This window comes from Netta rufina (genome assembly GCF_964035555.1).
Source record: "Netta rufina genome assembly, chromosome: 5".
NCBI lineage: Eukaryota > Metazoa > Chordata > Aves > Anseriformes > Anatidae > Netta > Netta rufina.
Genome location: NC_140128.1, coordinates 30,619,865 through 30,638,024, shown reverse-complemented (window position 1 = coordinate 30,638,024; position 18,160 = coordinate 30,619,865). Strand labels below are relative to the sequence as shown.

The 18,160-nt window shown below is 48.1% G+C and overlaps 1 protein-coding gene across 1 annotated transcript in view; it reads right to left on the bottom strand.

Moving 5' to 3' along the window:
* Window positions 1–1,785: 1,785 nt before the first annotated feature.
* Window positions 1,786–18,160, bottom strand: part of PAPLN (papilin, proteoglycan like sulfated glycoprotein) — a gene marked incomplete at its 5' end in the record, with an annotated part of 38,332 nt that continues 21,957 nt past the window's right edge. Inside the window, 16 exons of the mRNA XM_084287460.1 lie at window positions 1,786–1,799; window positions 3,535–3,735; window positions 4,129–4,304; window positions 5,634–5,742; window positions 5,894–6,021; window positions 6,662–6,799; window positions 8,221–8,359; window positions 9,287–9,411; window positions 10,278–10,415; window positions 11,149–11,794; window positions 12,993–13,122; window positions 13,822–13,939; window positions 14,071–14,353; window positions 15,239–15,325; window positions 15,938–16,094; window positions 17,402–17,578. Of these exons, the coding sequence (XP_084143586.1) occupies window positions 3,566–3,735; window positions 4,129–4,304; window positions 5,634–5,742; window positions 5,894–6,021; window positions 6,662–6,799; window positions 8,221–8,359; window positions 9,287–9,411; window positions 10,278–10,415; window positions 11,149–11,794; window positions 12,993–13,122; window positions 13,822–13,939; window positions 14,071–14,353; window positions 15,239–15,325; window positions 15,938–16,094; window positions 17,402–17,578 (2,721 nt within the window). The 3' untranslated portion in view covers window positions 1,786–1,799; window positions 3,535–3,565. The remainder of the gene's footprint in view (window positions 1,800–3,534; window positions 3,736–4,128; window positions 4,305–5,633; window positions 5,743–5,893; window positions 6,022–6,661; window positions 6,800–8,220; window positions 8,360–9,286; window positions 9,412–10,277; window positions 10,416–11,148; window positions 11,795–12,992; window positions 13,123–13,821; window positions 13,940–14,070; window positions 14,354–15,238; window positions 15,326–15,937; window positions 16,095–17,401; window positions 17,579–18,160) is intronic.

The following is an 18,160-nucleotide window of genomic DNA, read 5'->3' as shown; positions in this document are numbered from 1 at the left end:
ACATGTATTATTTTGTATGCCATGGTATCGTACCTTGAACTTTAGGCCCGAACTTGCAAATATCCTTTTGACCCATAGCTATTTAAAGCTCTGCAAAGGAGGGCTTTACTGAAAACATTGGATTCTGGGTTCACATCACTGAATTTTCTAATTTACAGAGAGACAAGGATGAGCACACTAACAGTCAAAAAAGGAAAACTCAGTTTGGTTTTCTTCCCTTTGCTTTTAAAAGGAGTGAAACCCTAACAGCCACCGGAGAAGACAACGTATTTTCACTCCTTGCTGTTCTACCAGTAAGTCGATCCCTTTTCTTTTAGTATGATTGGTTTTTACTTCAGTCTTATGTATATGACGTAGTTGTAGACATTAAAAAGAAGTCAGACCTGAAAGGGGAGAAATGCTCCCGTGATGTGGCCGTAGCATTTGAGCTTGCCAGGAATTTCCATTTCTAGACACATAACTGTGATTCTCACGGTGACACAGTCTAGAAAATTGGTGCTTCTGTCCTGCACAGGTTCGTTCTTACATTAAGCAACCTGTGTTCACTATGGCATTAATAGTAATGACCAACACTCTTTACGGTATTGGAATTGCTCTCAATACTTAATCAGCTGTCAAAAAGCAAGCGAATACTTAGTCATACATGCTTAGAGATCTAACATTTATAATAAAATGTCATACATTTGTTTGTTTGCTTTTGGTTTTACCTGTCAGTTCCCTAGACTTTCACAGCAGCGTCCAGCAATCAGATGAAAATAGCCCAGTGCAGTTACACCCTTCCCCTGCCTAGGAGATAACAGTAAAGGAGATAGCTATGACCTTCCTACAATCCATTGTTTAGGGAGGAAAACTGCTATCTTGATTTGCGAATCAAAAATTAAACAGTTAGGAAGTTAAGTGATGCTACATATAAGGAAAATCTCAGCTTGCTAAATAGAAAAAATACAAACACCCTGTAGTTAACTATTATAGTCATAGCATGTTTTTAAAGCAGTGAACTACATGCCTTCAACCACCATCCTTTTTGCTATGGTTACACATCTGAAAGAGGTCAGAGAATAAACAAGGAAAAAAAAAGTACCTTCAGTTGTAAAGTCCAGTCCGTCAGAATACAGGTGCCCATGACAGACCTCACAAGGCTTGAGATAGCACTCCCTGGCCGTGTGGTATATAATCATACAGCTCAGATGAAAGCTAACTATTTAACTAGTATAAAAATAGAGCCTCTGACACAGTAGAAAGAGATTTATTACAGAAACAACTGCTTATTCTGGGAGAAAGGGATTTGATGTAAGCATAATCAACGGCTAACCATCTTCCTGAGAAGGTTCACAGACCTTAACTCCCTTCTATACCTGCCACGCATGACTGGAATTTACACAATTTTACATTAGTCTGTTGTCTCTAAAGGCAGTTATACTATATACCAAAACATCCTGTACAGAGTGCCATTTTGCAATGTTAAATGCAAATTTATGTACAAATACAATTAGAATTTATCTCAGGGCTTGAGTTGTCCTCAAATCGTCAATGACTGCACCGTCACAACTTGTCAACGTAACATTCTATGACTTAGAGCAGAGAAAGGTTTTCCTAATTGCCAAATTGAAGGGTCTTCATTGAAAATAAGTTTTGCCTTTTCTAGCAAGCACACTCTTACCATTGGCCTCAAAAGTAAAAATAAAAAATGCCCCAGATAGCTGTTTGACCGTGTCACCTGTTGCTCCTTTACTGGATTGCTTCGAGACTGTTCAGTGTGTTCACATCTTAAAGCGTGGTGTCCAGTCCTGAAGCCACACCTGTGCCGAAGAGAGTGCAGTCATTAGGTTAGTAGTTCTTATTTTTAGATGCAGCTAAACTGATTTACTGGATTTAGCGTCCAAGCCAGCTTTAGGCTGCCAAGCCTGGGGATTTACACCCATGTACTACTGCTGCCCTGAGCGCTGGTTCTGGGCTGAAGGCACGGAGAGCAGTGTGATCACAGCCCAGAATTAGATTCCTTCCATAGAAGCCATAAATTAAAGTAGCAGAGTAGGAAGAAAGAAACAAAAACAACCCAACCACACAAAACAAATCCTTACCATCCACCTGCAACACCAACACTACACATCCGTGTACTGGCATAGATGTACAGCTACAGCTATACATATAATAAATGGGACGTGGTGCTAGTTATTATGAGTAACCTGACCAAGTCTCAGCAGGGAGTGTGGCATAAGGAAAGTGGATTTGCTGCTGGGGCTACAGGTAAAACCGTATTTCTGGAGGCTGTAAAAAAATGGTTTTGTTTGGATGTTTTAATTCCATTTTGAAATACTGAAGACACCACATGCCTTTCCGGGGTCAACAAATCATATAAGATCACCCTCCACACCCACACCTATCTTAAAGCCTGAGAATTTCTCTTTCAGAGCCTCATACCTATCTAGCTACCGCTCTGTCTTAGTGCAGATGTGACAGATGCTTTTCAGCTATAGCTGCTCTGCATCTGGAAGTCCTCATTTCTTAGCACGTATCAGCAACAATCAGCCCAGGACCCATGCAGAGCCAGGCATTCCTGATGTTAACTGAGACTAACTTTATTCCAGCAAGTAAAGTACCTCCACACCTCTTTATATGTGCATATCATTCTCCTCTCCAAGCAGCACAATGCTATCACAGAGCCCATCTTTGCATTAAATTCAACAGCACTGTTCTGCCTCTGAAATAAAAACAAAAAAAAAACTGATAATCCTTTCCAGAGATATTGATATTTAAATTGCAGCATCTCAGAACAGACAATAATGATCCTATATCCATCTAAATTGTCCCTACCATTTAGAAAGGGCTAAAAGTATTCTTCCATTTTGTCCTAAGCTTTCTGTGAAGCATCGCTTCTGCATTTCAATCCAAAGCTGAACACATTCAAGTAGAACCCAAACTGACCTGAACAGAAATTTATCTGAGCACTGCAATAACAAGGTACAGTATGTGACATTACAGCTGCATCGTTAGAGCTCGTAACCTCAGAGGACATGAACACAAATCTTATATGCATCAAGCTGCTTCTAATGGCTCAAGTTCTTTGCATTTAGATGGAAAATGCTCCCCAGGATTATAAATGTTCCTCAATCATTAGCGCTTTAGTTAAAACAGTTCAGGCCCACCTACAGACACTAGAGATATTTTTTTTTTTCTATTTAGCACTATTATCTCTTCATTATGTGAAGAGTAATCAGGCTCTCCCTCTATTATGCTGGTTATCTGCACTCTCTAAAGTCACATCCTTACATTCCCAGAATCGCCTTGCTCCATGAACAACAACAGCTACCATTACGTGAAGGCACGGGTTAGCTATTGCTATAAGGGAGTGGGGTGGGGAGGGGGAAGGTGTTTGCAGTAAGCTGGAGGATGGTGGTTCTGCCACCTTTCTGCAGTTACACCCCCTACAGCGTTACATTCACCCTCTCGAGCTTTCAAGCAGGACAGAGCTCCCAGAACAGTTTCATGCAGTACAAGGACAGAGTTCAGAGTTCCTGTCTTGTAATCAGTCACCTGTTCCTTCCTGTGGCCTTGGAGGTCTCTGTCACCCGCTGTGATGCGGAGGGCTGGCCTGCGGCTGGTAGCGAGAGCAGCTGGCGCAGCAGAAGCTGGAGTAGTACTCGTTACTGCAGAGCTGGGCCTGCACGATCAGGTCGCAGTTGGCGAGGTGTGGCTGGTCCACGCACTCTCTGCTCAGGTCCACGTGATTCACAGCTGCAGCCAAGCAAAAGGTAAAGCCAGCTGAAAACAGTCCCCAAGCTTGTCCTAAGGTTTCATTTCCCGCTGAAAAAACACAGCAGGTTCCTGCTCTCTCCATCCTGACAGCTCTAAGGGTGTTATTTTAAATATAGTCCAGCATCAAGGATCGGTGAGAGAAACTGACACCTCTGGCTAGACAAAGAAAGAGAACGCAGTTTCTAGGACTGATTTCTGTTGCTCCGGGTGCCCTGGTAGGGATTTGTTTCCACCACCCTGCTTTTGAGCTCACCCAGAGGCTCCTGCTGCTTCCCCAGTTGGTGGTGGACGGGTACACAGTGGGCAGCCTTACAGCCATGGCCAAGAGGCAGGCCCTGTGCCGGAGAAGCAGGGAGGACAAGTTGTACTCACGACTGGGCCTGTTCCTCAGCACCTTCACCTCGGTGCTGGCACTGATGGAGTTGCTGCTGCTGTAGGCACTGCACGTGTAGGATCCCTCGTCAGCCAACTGAACGTTGCTTATGACCAGGCTTCCATCCTGGGACAGGTGGATGTGGTGACCGTCTGCCCGCATTGGGACTCCATTCCTGTAATGAAAAGCGCTTTGTACACCTCTGTTCCCACCATTTTGTACCACTGCTCCCCCCCATGGGAACCTCTGTGCTGTTTGGAAACTGATGCTGTGTGAATGGGGTGAATTGTTACAAATTCAGTGCAAAGGAAGACCTCTTCTTTTGCCATAACCTGGCTCTGCACTTAGGTAGTAATTTGAGCCTGAGTGAGTCTGCTTATTAGCCCTCTGCCTCCGTGGGAGGCAGCTAGCTGTGTGCTCTGTGTAAAGCCTTTGCTTTTTCCAGTATGACACATTTTTGAGGTTTGAGGAACTAAGAGAAAATCCAGGGTGCGTTTCCCTCTCCCCAGGTTGTGGTCTGGCAGGGTTTGTTTGGCAGGCATTGATAGCTGTGCCTGAGGAACGTACAGGGCAGTGAGCAATGCAACCTCTTTCCTCTCCCCTATAAGTCTGTTTAAAAACATTTAAAATATCAGCAAGATCATATCTGTTCTGCTCCTCCTGGAATACTCTGTGCACAGCAAGAACACTGCCTGAACTAAGGACTCCCAGTTACCACGGAAAGTAAATTTTATTCACTGAAAAGAGTTTCATTCATACTGATACTTGCATCATTTTGTTGACTCAAATACCAAACTCACATATGGAAGAATAGCTCTCTTTGTGAGATGGCCCACTTCAGTCCTACCCCTGGGACTAGAGGGATTGAAACAATTACTAATCCATCTCTGTGGAGCCTTTGCAAGAAAGCTCCAAAATGGAACTGATTATTTTCAAATAGGGGAAAAACACCACCCAACCCACTACATACTTGCACAAACTCATTTTCACTGTAAAACATCATGAGAAGAGGACACAGCCTTTACCCTTACTTTTGCCAAAACCCTTTAAATTCCCATTTGTTGCCACCTGACAGTAGAGGGGGAGAATTGTCACAGCACAAAGCTGGGAGAAGAGATGCTGTTATTGTACGGGTTAAAACATTTGCTAGGGTTGGCCACAGAGAATCTTCTAAAGACCAACCAAAAATCATCCTCTGGTTTCTAACTTTAATTTTTGCTATTGTAATGTGTATATATATACGTTTTGTTAACGTATAATCTTAGCTTAAAGTCTGCTTTCCTCCTCACTTGACTGGAATGTGGACTTGGCAACCACTCTCCTAGGATCTGCCTAGGATTTTTAGGGTAACAGTCAAGTTGATTAGGAAAGGGTGGGTGATGCCAGCTGGGGCTGAGAACCATGGGTTTCTCTGTTACCTGGCAGGCACCCTGCATTAATTGGAGGATCAGTGATGAGGCTCAAGAAGAGAAGGGAAGGCCAGCTCTGTCTCATTTTTGCTCACCTTGACCACCTTATATTCACATTGTTTCCAGTCACCGTACAGTGAAGTTGAGCAGTTCCTCCCTCAGGTACTGTGATGCTTGGCGTAAGGCCAGAGATCCTCAGTTCTCCTAGGCCAGAAGGGAAATCATCACTAGCAAGGAGACAATGCCACGCATTCCCTCACGGGACGAATCCAACACACACTGCTGTGAACTACAAGCTTCCACCAGTCTGAAGGAAGCTCATAGTTTACAGCCCACGCTGCCACCCGCCTGGTACCTAGGGGCCGGAGCAGGACCTGACGCTGGTCCTGGTCACGTCCGTTGGAGGCAGTGCAGGTGAAGAAGCCGCCGTCTTCAGCGCTGAGCCGGCTGATGACCAGTGCCCCGTCTGACTGCTGCCTGTGCCTGAGGGACAAAAGCAGAATCCCCTCAGCCTGTGCTTGGGGCAGGGTGGGGCTCCAGCCACCAGAACTGAGGCTGCGCCTTGCGCACAGCTTTGTAGTAACACTGAGCGAAGGGTTAGCAGCAGCCCAGTTCAATCTGCAATACAACCTTGGCCCCTGAAATCCCATCACCAGTGCTGTGACCTCTGGAAAAGCTTTTGGTTATAGCTGGTTTCCTAGGAGCAGCCGGTGAAGGAAGTTGCAGGGCAGCAGCATAAGAAGCTCTGGAAGTTCACTGCAGGCACCCTGATCTCTTTGTTTGCTGCAAGTCTCTGCTGTGTTTTGCCTAACAGGTATTTTTTGACAAGTTTCCTCTTTCTGCTAATCTTGTAGGCAAACAAATTCCAGCTTTGGTTCATTTGTAGACTCTATCACAGCTGTTCGCTTGCGAGCTCAATGTTCAGGCTCTGACTGAAGCTAGGGCAGGCAGGCAGTACTGCCTGGGCCTAACAGATGAAGCTGCCCAGCATAAAGCACAATGGGCCCTACTGCATGGCCAGCAGAGCTGTTCCTTGGGGAAGGAAACAGGAAGGAAGGTGAGATTGGGGCTGTTCTCCCCACAAACCTGCCTGTAGGTATGGTAGAGCCATCTGGGAGCTCACCTGGGAGAGGAGAGGGGCTGCCCATCTTTCTGCCACTCGATGGTGAGAGCTGGTGATGCTTCCACTGTGCAGGGCAGTCTGACTCTCTCCCCGATGCCGGCCTCCACCACCGAGGGCTCACTCTTATCCATTTTCAACCTGCAAAGTCCACAAGCACAGCAAAAGATGCATCAGCTTTTCCATTCAGCATCTGACCTTCAGCACAAGGCCTTTTTAATCACAAACCTTATTTTTTGCCTCCAATGGGAAAGGGCGGTCTCCCTGCTCCCATCAGAGCTCCGATACTTGCCATAAACAACACTCACCACCCTCAGAAAAAAGCAGCCTCTATCAAATCCTGCTCCAGTTCAGCACAGCGTGGTGCTGTGCTCCTGCCAGCCAACTTAACCCTTTGGGGATGGCAACCCAGAGCATCTCTCTGGCTAAAATCCTCGGAAACATTAACAGCATAAACACACAGCAAATGGCACGAAGCCCCTGAGAACAGGGCACCAAGCAGGCTTCCCCCAAGGTGCTTGTCTGGCACACAAAAACAAATATTTTGGGGGAGGGTTATGACAAGCCCATTGCAATCACCTGTCTGACTGCATGCAAGGGCATCCACTGTATGCAGCTGAAAGGCTGGACACAGGCTCTTACAGCACTCATCTCCTCATGCTCTTTGCTCTCTTTTAACTGCAGATAAACACCATTTTGGAAGAGAACTAAGCCATGATGTTCCCAGAGTCAAAGAAAACATCATCTCCCCAGCCCCCATCCTCTGACCTGAATTCTTGATCTCAAAAAACAATACCAAAGAGCCTTAATTCAATGTTCTTAATTCAATGAATCACTTCTTTCTGCTTTTAGGCAGAAGCAGCTAAGGAGGTTACTGAAGAGTTCAGCAAATTGGCTGGGCTTTTGGTTGCGAAGTCAAAAACAGAGAGGGATCAAATCACAGTCCCATTTAGTTTGGAGCCCCAACGTACTGCATTTAAGGCAAAGACAGCTCTAACTCTTGTTTCTGCAGGACCCAGAAGCATCTGAGAAACAGGCAGGAAGCTATAAAGTATTCCACCCAGTACATGAGAACACAGCTTGAGTCAAACTGGTTTGTTCACAAAATATTTAAAGTAAATAGGTGGGGGTTAAAGTATCTGGAGCTTTTATAAAATATATATACATATGTCTATCTGGTGCTAGTTAGGCAGTTCACACTTGCTTTGCTTTTTTTCCCAGAAGGGGTTTCTCTTTCTGGCTGCACTAAGTTGAACAGCTAAAGATGCTGCCCCAGACATTTCTGTATTTGTCTGAACCTGGCTCCTTTGCTGTCAGCTTCCCTGAGCATCTTTGCTCAGGACATGCTTCTTTCAAGGGACTCTTGGGAGGACAGAAGACAGCTTGCAACCGGGATCTTTGCCTGCTCCCGTTGTCAACAGTTCAGTATTCCTTGCCTCCCAACTGTGCCCCAGAACAGCTGACCCGGGACCTTTCCAATCCTCAGTTTTTCTACATGAAGAGATGCCATATGGTTCATCAGCTGGGCACGGGGGACAAACTGTTGCTGTGTGTGAACTCACCTATACGCGAATTGTGGCTGCACGGAGGAGCTGGCTGCCTGCACAACCTTCCCGCCTCTGGGTAGCTCTCGGTGCTGCTGATTTTCCTTGCGAAGGACCTGACCTCTCTCACCCTCTGCCAGAACAGCACTCTGGTACTCTATTCAAAATAAAATGCCATATGTGAATAAAAAGACCCTTCTTACTGTGACCTCTTGCGTAGGGTTTCTGGGAGCTTGGGAGAGCTTGCTGAACTGGAGCCAAGGAGCCCTTCAGCCATCTGTTTTCTGACTGACTAGTGCAGTGAGCCTGTGCTGCTGACTAATGAGAGTCGCAGACCTGCAGGCAAGCACTTCTAGGCGCCTTTCTCTCCCCTGTCAGTGAGTACGTTGCAGCACCCCTTAGGCCACATTGCCTTCTGCCCTCTGAGCCGTTGCTGTGACAAGGTACATCTCAGGACTGAAGGCTGCAAAGGGTGGCTTGCTGACCCCTCTTTTTAGACCAGTCTTTTGTATTTGTTTTGTTTCTTAAACAAGACACGTTTTTTTTGGAACAGGGAATAATTTGTTGCCCAGAAGGACTTGTTTTGGCAAAAAACAAAACACAAATGCACCAACAAGGGCAGCTATGGCAAACTGGTTACATTGCAGAGAGAGATGGAGGGCACGGGAAACTGCAGAAAGCCCTTTTCTGTGGCCTCCTGCCTGGGATGAGGAGGCCGCTGATGGCTCTCAGGGAGAACAACATGGTTGTTATGCTGGAAGTGGGGCAGGTCACAGGCAAACCACAATTCCAGGCATGGGGTGGCTCTACAAGGTGGGAAGTACTTTATGGCCAGGGCTTTATCATGACACAATGCCAGAAAAATCCCTGCTACCTCTGCTCTCCCTCTTGGCTCCCGCAGAGCGGAGGAGACTGGCTGTGTGACCTCGGGACACCATTGCTATGGGGTGAAGGCAACGCTGCTAGCACAGCATGGCAGCAGAGGAAGTCTGTTCCTGCACTTGGCTTTACTGCGCCTGTTGTCAGTGTCTGTTATCAGGGGGCCCTGAGCTACCTCTTTGGTCTCAAGCAGAAGATAAATCACCTATGATCTGTAGCTGAATCTGCCGTCTCTCCGTCCTCCCATCAGAAACGAGGCACGTGTAAATCCCGGCGTCCTCTGGCTTGCTGTGGCTGATAACTAAGGAGCTGTCGGCCTGGTAGGTGTGCCTGCAACAGGAGCGGGGATTAACGGCCTCTGCCTGGCCAAGGCAGAGCGCCCTTCGAGCTGACGTTACATAAAGCACCAGCATGTAGTGCCCTCCCCGGCTTAGAAACAACAAAACTGTTGACCACAGAGGGGTCACAGGCAGGGGAAATGACTGCAGCAGAAAGGAGGTCGGGAACAGAGAGGAAACTGAGATGGGAAAATAGGGAACTGCTTTCAGCGATCCTCTCCCATGAGGAGGGAAATTGCCCTTCCAGGCAGGAGCTCGAGCCCCAGCAGTCATTTGCAAACATAAAAGCAGAACTTGGCTTTTCTTAACAACTGTGATTTTCATAACAAAAAGTGACTCTCTGGAACCAAACTGTTGCAGGAAACAGACTTCCCAGGACAAAAGGCTTTAAAAATGCTTTTAAAAGCACTGCATTTTAGATGACAGTACCAGAAAATTCCAGCCAGAGGAACTTACTTGGCTACGAGCTTCACCCTGGACTACTTAGTGCTGACCAAGAAGAATCCTACACAGCCGTTTTTCTGTTTAACTGCCCACAAGGCAGTACATTGGCGCCTTGTTAGGGGGCAGAACAAGTGCTGCCCAAAGCACTGCCCAGTGCTTCAATACTGCTGTAGTGTATCTCTCTGCCATGCACAGGCCAGGTGGACAGCTCATCAGCTCATGTTCAGAGTGCTCTGAAGTCACTACATGAGCTTGTTCCTTTATCAATCCTTTTGTTTTTGTTTTTTTTTTTTTTTCCCACCCCCAAAGAATGTTAACAATGAGAATACAAAGAAAGTGGGCAAACATTTAAGCATATTTGGCACTCTACCCAGCAATGACTGTGAACTCTACAATGAAGGGAGCTGAGCTCACCTGTCAGAGGAGACTGACCGGCCATCCTTCATCCACTCCACTCTGGAGAAGGGGGACGTGCCTGTCTTGCAGACCAGCTGGATGTTTTGTCCCACGACTGCTGTCACAAGAGAGGGCTTGGCTTCCTCCAGGATGGCTCTTTAAAAGAGAAAGTGATTCCATTAGCACCTCTGCTGCCCTTCTCTCTTCTGGGTTGCCTAATGTGGCAATGGCTGAGTGCAAAGTGGGACTGGATGCCCATTTAGCTCTGAACAGATGCACCCTGTAACATGGGGAGCCCTCTCCTACATGACAAAGGCTGGTCTGGACAGACTGAATGTGACAAGAAATCCAAGGAGACAGACCCAGCCGTATAACCTCTCTTCTGAGAACTACGTTCAGCTCAGCAGACAGACACAGATCCAGTGCAGACACAAACAGATCTAGCTCTAGGCAATCCTGATTTTCAGGGTGATGCTGCCTGGATCCTGACCCAAACACTGCGTTTTAAAGTCTTCCCTGGAACAACCCCCTGCTGACCCATAAAGGCTCTGAAGTCAGAGCGTCAGCTAGATTTATTGGTCAGAACAAGCAAACCACGTACGGATTTTCATTTACAGTACAGGAATGCCTCCCGAACAAGGGCCCCAGCATCCTGCAGTCTTTTCACACATGCTGCTTCCAGTGCTGTCAGAGAGTAATGAGAGTGCAAGGAAAGGGAAAGCAGATTAACTCTAGGGCCTGGATAACTCGATTTACCAGAGGGACACATTTACAGTCAATCTGCTGTGTGGTTAGCTGGTCCTGGCTGGGTCTACGCTTCCGCTGCAAAGGAAGCTGCACCAATGCTTCACAATGAGCAGGCAGAAAAGAGAAAAAAAATAAAAATCACCTGTGCAGCCCCTGTGCTGGGAGTGAGTCTGCAGACACCTGGTGGCCCAAGCCCGCCGTTATGGAAGCATCTACTCCAAAAGCCTTATGCCACAGCTTGCCTTCATGTGGCAGCACCTGCTGGCTCTGCCTCTCTGGGGGCCCAGGCGCGGCTGTTTCCGACACCAAGTGCAGCTGGCTCAGGCTGTTCAGTCGACTTTGCTGGGTGCCCCAGCGCTGGCTCTCCAGCACGCCAGTCCTTTGCATGGTCTCTGGCAGCACCTCGCTCCTCCAGCTGTCCCCTCTGTGTCTGTTGTGTGTGGGCTGTAAAGCCCCATAGGCTCTTCCTTCTTGGCTCTGACTTGCAGACTCTCTCGGTGGTGGCTGCTGCTGACCCCGAGAGTTCCCTGTGTGAGAGCTGGAGCCCGCATCGTGCTGCTGCAGGGCTCCCGTGCCAGAATAGGGCTGGTGTGCCAGGGGACTGACCCCCGCAGAGCTGTGGCACACTCTCATGCACTCCTCCTCCGAGGCAAAGCTGTTTTTATTGCCATGACAGCCGCCGTACCAGAAACGGTTGCACTTGCCAACGACAGTCACAAAGTACCAGCGAGTGGTCCAGTTCGCACAGGGGCCGTGGGCGCTGGGCAGCAGGCATATGACGGGATATGCTACCAGAAAGAGCAGAACAGAAGGACAGGTGAGGGCTGTGAAACAAAAAGGTCCAGGTGCTGCAACCATCTCCCCAAATGATCTGATGGGCCTTGTGGGCAGAGTGCTGGTGGGAAGGTGGGAACACCTGAATTTTGCATCCAGCTCTGCTTTTAAATTGGGCAGCTGCTCTGATGTCTCCTTCAGCCCTTGTTTTCCTACTGGTAGGAGAGAAGCCAACCTCAGAGACATTTCTGAGCCTAAACGCTAGACTGCCACTTTACGGCCTTTCTGGGGAATCCTGATGCTGCAAGGGGCACGTGGCTGTCATTTGCACATTGCAGCCCAGAGAGCAAGGGAACTAGACACAGTTGTGAAGGCTCACACGCTACAGATTACTGCTGTAAACAAAGAGAAGCACAGCCCAATCTGTCTACAGACCTTCCCCTGTGCCCTGAGTCACACGTATTACAGCCACGTGCTGACAAACATCGGATGCAGAGCTCTGACTGAGAGTTCCTTTGCAGAGCTGTGGCTGAGCAGAGAGGACACTCAGACCTTTCCCCCTAAGGCAGCCTTACAGGGCTGGTGACCAAGCAATCCCTGTGCTGTAGCAAAAGGGGAAAGCAATGCAGCAGCCATCAGCCTGCAAAAGATACAGCTGCGAGCTAAAGGAGCAGAGGTGCTTTTGCCCAGCAGCTCCAGCATCCTGGTAGTAGAGCAGGCACTATTCCCTATTGCTCTCTGCTGGCTGAAAGCCTCCATGTAGCCCTGAACAATGCCTCCATCCTTAGCTGTAGATCTCTTTCCTGCCTTGGGCAGACAAGCTTGTCTGAAGGCTGAGCGCAGCCCCAGTTCCTCAGAGAAGGCCTTACTTCACCCTAAGCCCAGGTAATGAATTTGGAGCACTCAAGGCTGTATCAGGTTGTCTTCCCAGGGGGAAACAGCTCCCCAGAAATCCTACAGACAGAGATTACACACAGAGTTCCGTCCAAACACCAAAAGAGGACAACAAGAATTTCTGTGGTAGCTAACTGAACCATTTGGCAGCTTTTCTACATTCCCCTCTCCCGGCCACCAGGCTGGATTCCTTTTCAAGGAGACCATTTACTACAATTTGCAGAGAGCAAAACCTCTACACGGGAAGCTTCCGTACGCTACTGAATTCTGTGTGACTCTTCCTATGTTTCTAACCAAAGAAGCCAAAGCATCACTTACGGTAGTTGGGCCTGTTGAGACATCCTTCCCCTTGAGGACCCGAAGCTGAAGCGACATTGTCAAAACAGCAGCCGTACACTGAGCTGCGGCACTCGCCCGAGGGGTGCTGCTGCAGCAAGGCTTGGCTTGCCTTAGAGATGGGAATTGAAAGCCAAAAGTTATCATGTGTACACGAGGACAGGAGCACATGCAAGACAGTGTCCAAGCTGTTGGCTGCGGAGGGGCAGCTGTTAGAGGAACCACTATTCATTTGTTTGCCTCCTGGAGGCTTTCCTGCTGGCAAGGGGGGGGAAACTTGGCTGCTGGCCATGGAGACAGCGCTGCACTTCTTTGCAGAACACACCTAGCCAGCCAGCAGCAGGCCAGCTTTTTCATCTGCCCCCCCCATACACCCCAAACCATTAGTGATGAATTTCCTCCTTGAATATTTTACCCTCAATTAGTCTGCAGAGACGACCAACAAGGGCAGTTATTAGTGGCACGTTCTGTCCTGCTTTTTCTCCTAGAAATTGGATGGCAAGTTTCTGACAGACAGCAATCTCATTACTCATGACTATTCAACCAGCTCTATGCAAGATGTTCCTCTCCTTCTCAGACAGCTCCCGACCACCTACTCTGTCCCCTGCTGACGGAGGATCACAAGTGGGTGCCTCAAACTGCACAGGAATGAAGTGGGCCAAAGGGCCAGATGCCATGCATGGAGTATTGGTTCTCCAGCACTACTGGCAGAGACGAAGCACAACAGAAACCCACGGTCTGAGTCATTAGGGTCAAATATGAATCCTCATATCTGACGGAGTGCTAAAACCCAAAGGGCTTTTGTACTTACTGTTGGAGCAGCTGCAGCGGGCCGATTTCTGCTCATTTGAACCTCACGGTTGTACTGTGGGCATCCCATGTTGTTCAGACCTTGAGCAGCTGTTACTCCATCCGGACAGCATCCATACCTACAGACAGAAGGCAGAAGGGCTGCAGCAACACCTGACCTGCCTGGCTCAACAGGCACAGGCTGTAAATTTCAATAGACCTTCCAGGAAAGGCAGCGCCTCCCTGCTCAGGCCTATCTTCTTCCAGCTACCTGTTTTGGTGACAGCTGCTGAAGGGACAACCTCTCCCCAAAGGGCCTGAAGCCGGAGTGCGTCCATCTGGACAGCAGCCGTGTGGGCTCCGCTGACAGTCCTGAGAGCCAGTCCCTGCAGTGGGGTACTGAGGGAAGCTGAGCTGCTGGGAATGTGATGGGTGTGACTGGGATTCCCAGCGAACGGGCAACAAGTTGATGCCACCGTCCTCAGTGGGCTGGACGTGGTGATTCCCAGAGGTACTGTGGACTGCGGAGCTCCCAGCGAGCATTCTTCCAGAATCTGGGAAGAGAAATTCTTAGAGCATGCAGGACAGGGACAGTGCTGATAACACCCCGATGCTTTAATTGTTGCAGAGCAGTGCTTATACTAAGCCAAGGACATCTCAGCCTTTGCTCTGTCCTGCCAACGGGCAGGCTGGGGGGTGCAGTAAGAGCTGGGAGGGGACAGACCCAGGACAGGTGACCCAAACTAGCCAAAGGGGTATTCCATACCATCTGACGTCATGCTAAACAATATATAGGGGTGGCTAGCCGGGGGGAGGGGGCCGGACTGCTCGGGGTTAGGCTGGGCATCGGTCAGCGGGTGGTGAGCAATTTCATTGTGCATCACTTGTTTGTACATACTATTATTACTTTCGTATTATCCCCATTGTATCATCATTATTATTATTGTTATTATTATTTTTGTTATTTTTTTTTTCCTGTCTTATTAAACTGCCTTTATCTCAACTCACGGGCTTCACTTTCCATTTCTCTCCCCCGTCCCAGAGAGGGAGGGGGGAGGGTGAGCGAACGGCTGCGTGGTGTTTAGCTGCCGGTCGGGTTAAACCACGACATGCCCCATGAGAAATCACCTGCCACATTACTGTGGTTCCCTTGCAGCAGGACTTGTAATCTGCTTTGGGCAGCATTTCTCTCAGGCAGCATTTACATCATGCTGCCAGAACCTGGGATGTAAATACTGTACAGAGTCTGCTGCATGTACAGCATCAGATGTTGGTCACTATGGGTGTAAAAGAATCTATAATTTATCCCTGGCTCCAGGGATTTCTAGAAGCCCGTGAAAAGAACAAGAGAAAGGAAGAAAAGGAGGAATCTTCCCCTTACCACACCCTGTTTCAAGTCCACCATCACCAAACCCCAAACAAACAAAATTCTTCTGAACCTGTGGCAGGGCTGTTTGGGTTGTAACGAGTCAGCAAGGACTGGCGAGTGACATCATATCCCATAGTGTCCTGCATACTGGGGACCTCTGCAAACAGAGACAGACACAAAGTAAGTGCAGTTAGTCCAACAATGCTCAAATAATTGCAAATGCATCCAGAAATTAACAGGAGACTAAAGTTGAGGAAAATGCATCTCTTCTGGAACAACTGTCAATCAGCATTTGGATTCAATTGGACTGTCAGGAGAGCTATTTGCTACATGTAGGCAGGCAAAAGTTGCCATTTTGGCTTTGGCATGAAGACTAGATACAGGCAAACAAAGTCTTCTGAACAGCTGTGCCTCCTTTTTAGGTGGTCCACAGCAGGATAAGAGTTGGCTAAGGTTTCTGAGCCTGCCCAGGGTGTCAGTCCTTAACTCTGGGAGTCCTGGGGTCAGTCTGCAGTACAAACTAGAACAGAGCTATCACAAATACTGAATTCAAAACGGACACACATGAACATTAAGCCTGTTACATACACTTCAAACAGTGCAGGTACTGGGACACTGAAGATGCTACGGTTATGTGTGCAAAACATGAATGTACAGGACAGAGGCAGGCAGGGAGATAAGAACACAAGCTTGTGCGGACTCTATGGAATTTATATGCCTACAGCAGAAGCATCTTAGAAAAAGCTGATCGTCCATCAATACCACTCACGCTGTGGCAGGTAGCAGGGCTGCATGTTGCAGCTTCCCAGGGTGGCTGGTTTCTGGGGCTGGATGACTTTGCATATCTCAGCATTGTAGAATTTGGAGTCACCGTCAGCACAGATAACTTGGCGTGTCCGGATGCCTGAATTGCAGCTCTTCGAACACTTGGGCACAGAGACGAGGCAAGTGAGCAGGAACCAGAGTCAGAACGCAGAAACCCCACAGCCCCGAAGTGTGGAACAGCTGTGTGATTAGCTGCAGGCTGAGCACAGCTTCCTCCAGCAAGACAAGGCAAACAACACTTCAGCTGGATTTATCTGAACAGTTACGCTAAACCATTTTACCAAATGTTGCACTCAGCCCCGAAGCATTAGGCTCCAAGCCATGCTCACTCTGTAACAACCAGATGAGCTGCTGTTACCAACAGTGCTATGGCAAGGAGTTGGAATGAGCAGCAGGAGTGAATTGTTTCAGCCTGGCCTGAAGGCATTCCAGTACTACTGGGATACACCAGCTGCGAGGTCAGCTCTGAACTCTGCATTCCAAACAACAGGCACCACTTTAAAACATGAAAGCAAATGGGTGACTTTCTTGTAGCTAACTGCAGTTCCTCTCACTGGAAGCTGTGGATGAGCAGAACCTCAGGGAGGGGAGGGCAGTGAAGAGGATGCAGTAACTGGGTAACCAACCTGCTCAGGGCAAGCTTTACGAACTTTGGGGAGGTATTTCTTTCTTTTATTCAGATGCAGGCAGGAGCCCTTCTGATATTGGAAAGCCTGAGGCCAGGAAAGATCAGATTAAGGTATGCTGCGTTTTTAGCTGTTATTAAAACAGCCTACATCACACAGAGAACCAGATGTAACATGTTTTAACTCAGAACTAGCTGGTCTGACTAGCATAGAAGGGGACAAACGTGTTTGGAAGTAATGTGATGCACTGGATCTGCCCCTATCTCTTCTCTCCCAGCACTTTTCCCAGGCTGAAAAAAGTCTGGCTCCCTCCACATAGGCAAGACTAATCCAGCTGAAGAACAGTTTATCTGAACAATTACAAAAACGTAGTTTGAAACATTTCATCCAATGTGATGACCAGTCCTGAAGCCTGTGGCTCTAAGCCATACTCAGCCAGAGAGCAGCTTTGCTATTCACATCGATGGCGCGAAGAATTGGGAATACGCAGCAGGAGGGGATTGTTTCTGTTTATTGGCTGCATTTTGCTACTGTCTCAGAAACTATAATCTCCCCCCTTCAAGAAGGATTTATTTTTGTAGCAGCTGCAAACAAAGCAGGCAACAGATTAACTGGAGTATTACTAGTGCCAGTTATAATGCAGCCGTGAGCCAAGGGACTGGTAATGAAGCAGTACATACTCCCCGCCTCAGCCAACGTGCACACTGCCTGATTAAAGCTTGTTTGCAAGGAACACAGCGATATAATCAGTTAGCCCTGAACCGTAGAAGTGTGATGCTCACCAGGCCCCAGTCTCCAATGTGCCAGCCGATCTCCTGGATGCAGTTCTCCTTAAGGCAGGGCTGGGTGGCTGGTGGCTTTGGCTCCATGAGGCAAGCGAAGTCCCGAGCTTGAGAGCCCTGCTGCGTTCTGCAGGTGACAGTCCGGGTCTGGACTCCTTCCCCACAGCTGGCTGAGCACTGCAGAGAGGGGCACAACAGGTGAAAGAAAGCACATAGCTTCTGCTTCCACTCCCAGGCTGTGGTCCCCAGCATTAGGGCAGCGTACCATTTTGGGAACGCCTAAAACAAGCAACCATCATAAAAATCATCTTCTTGGATGGGAATTAGAGTAGTTGTTTAGGCTGCAGAAGAGACAATAAGGCATGGTGGGTAAGATCTAGGGGATTTAGAGCTCACAGGATGATTTTGGCCTCTTGCTCTCTACTGAAGAAATCATGGAGAATAATTTTGGAAAAATAGCAGTACTGCACAATACACTGAGAACAATAAATGGTAGAAGATACCTGGAACCAGCCTATGGCAGGGGGGTTGGAACTAGATGATCTTTAAGGTCCCTTCCAACCAGAGCCATTTGGCGATTCTATGATTCTAATGTAACTATATTTACTCCTGATTAAAGTCAGCTAAAAATAAACAATTCAAGGGAAAATAAAAAGATTAAGTTCTTGTATTGCTCACATCTTTTTCCTGAAGACCTTGTGCACCTTTTTACGCTGTGTAGCTGTGAGACAGACTCTTTTTATAAAGGTAACTGGAATG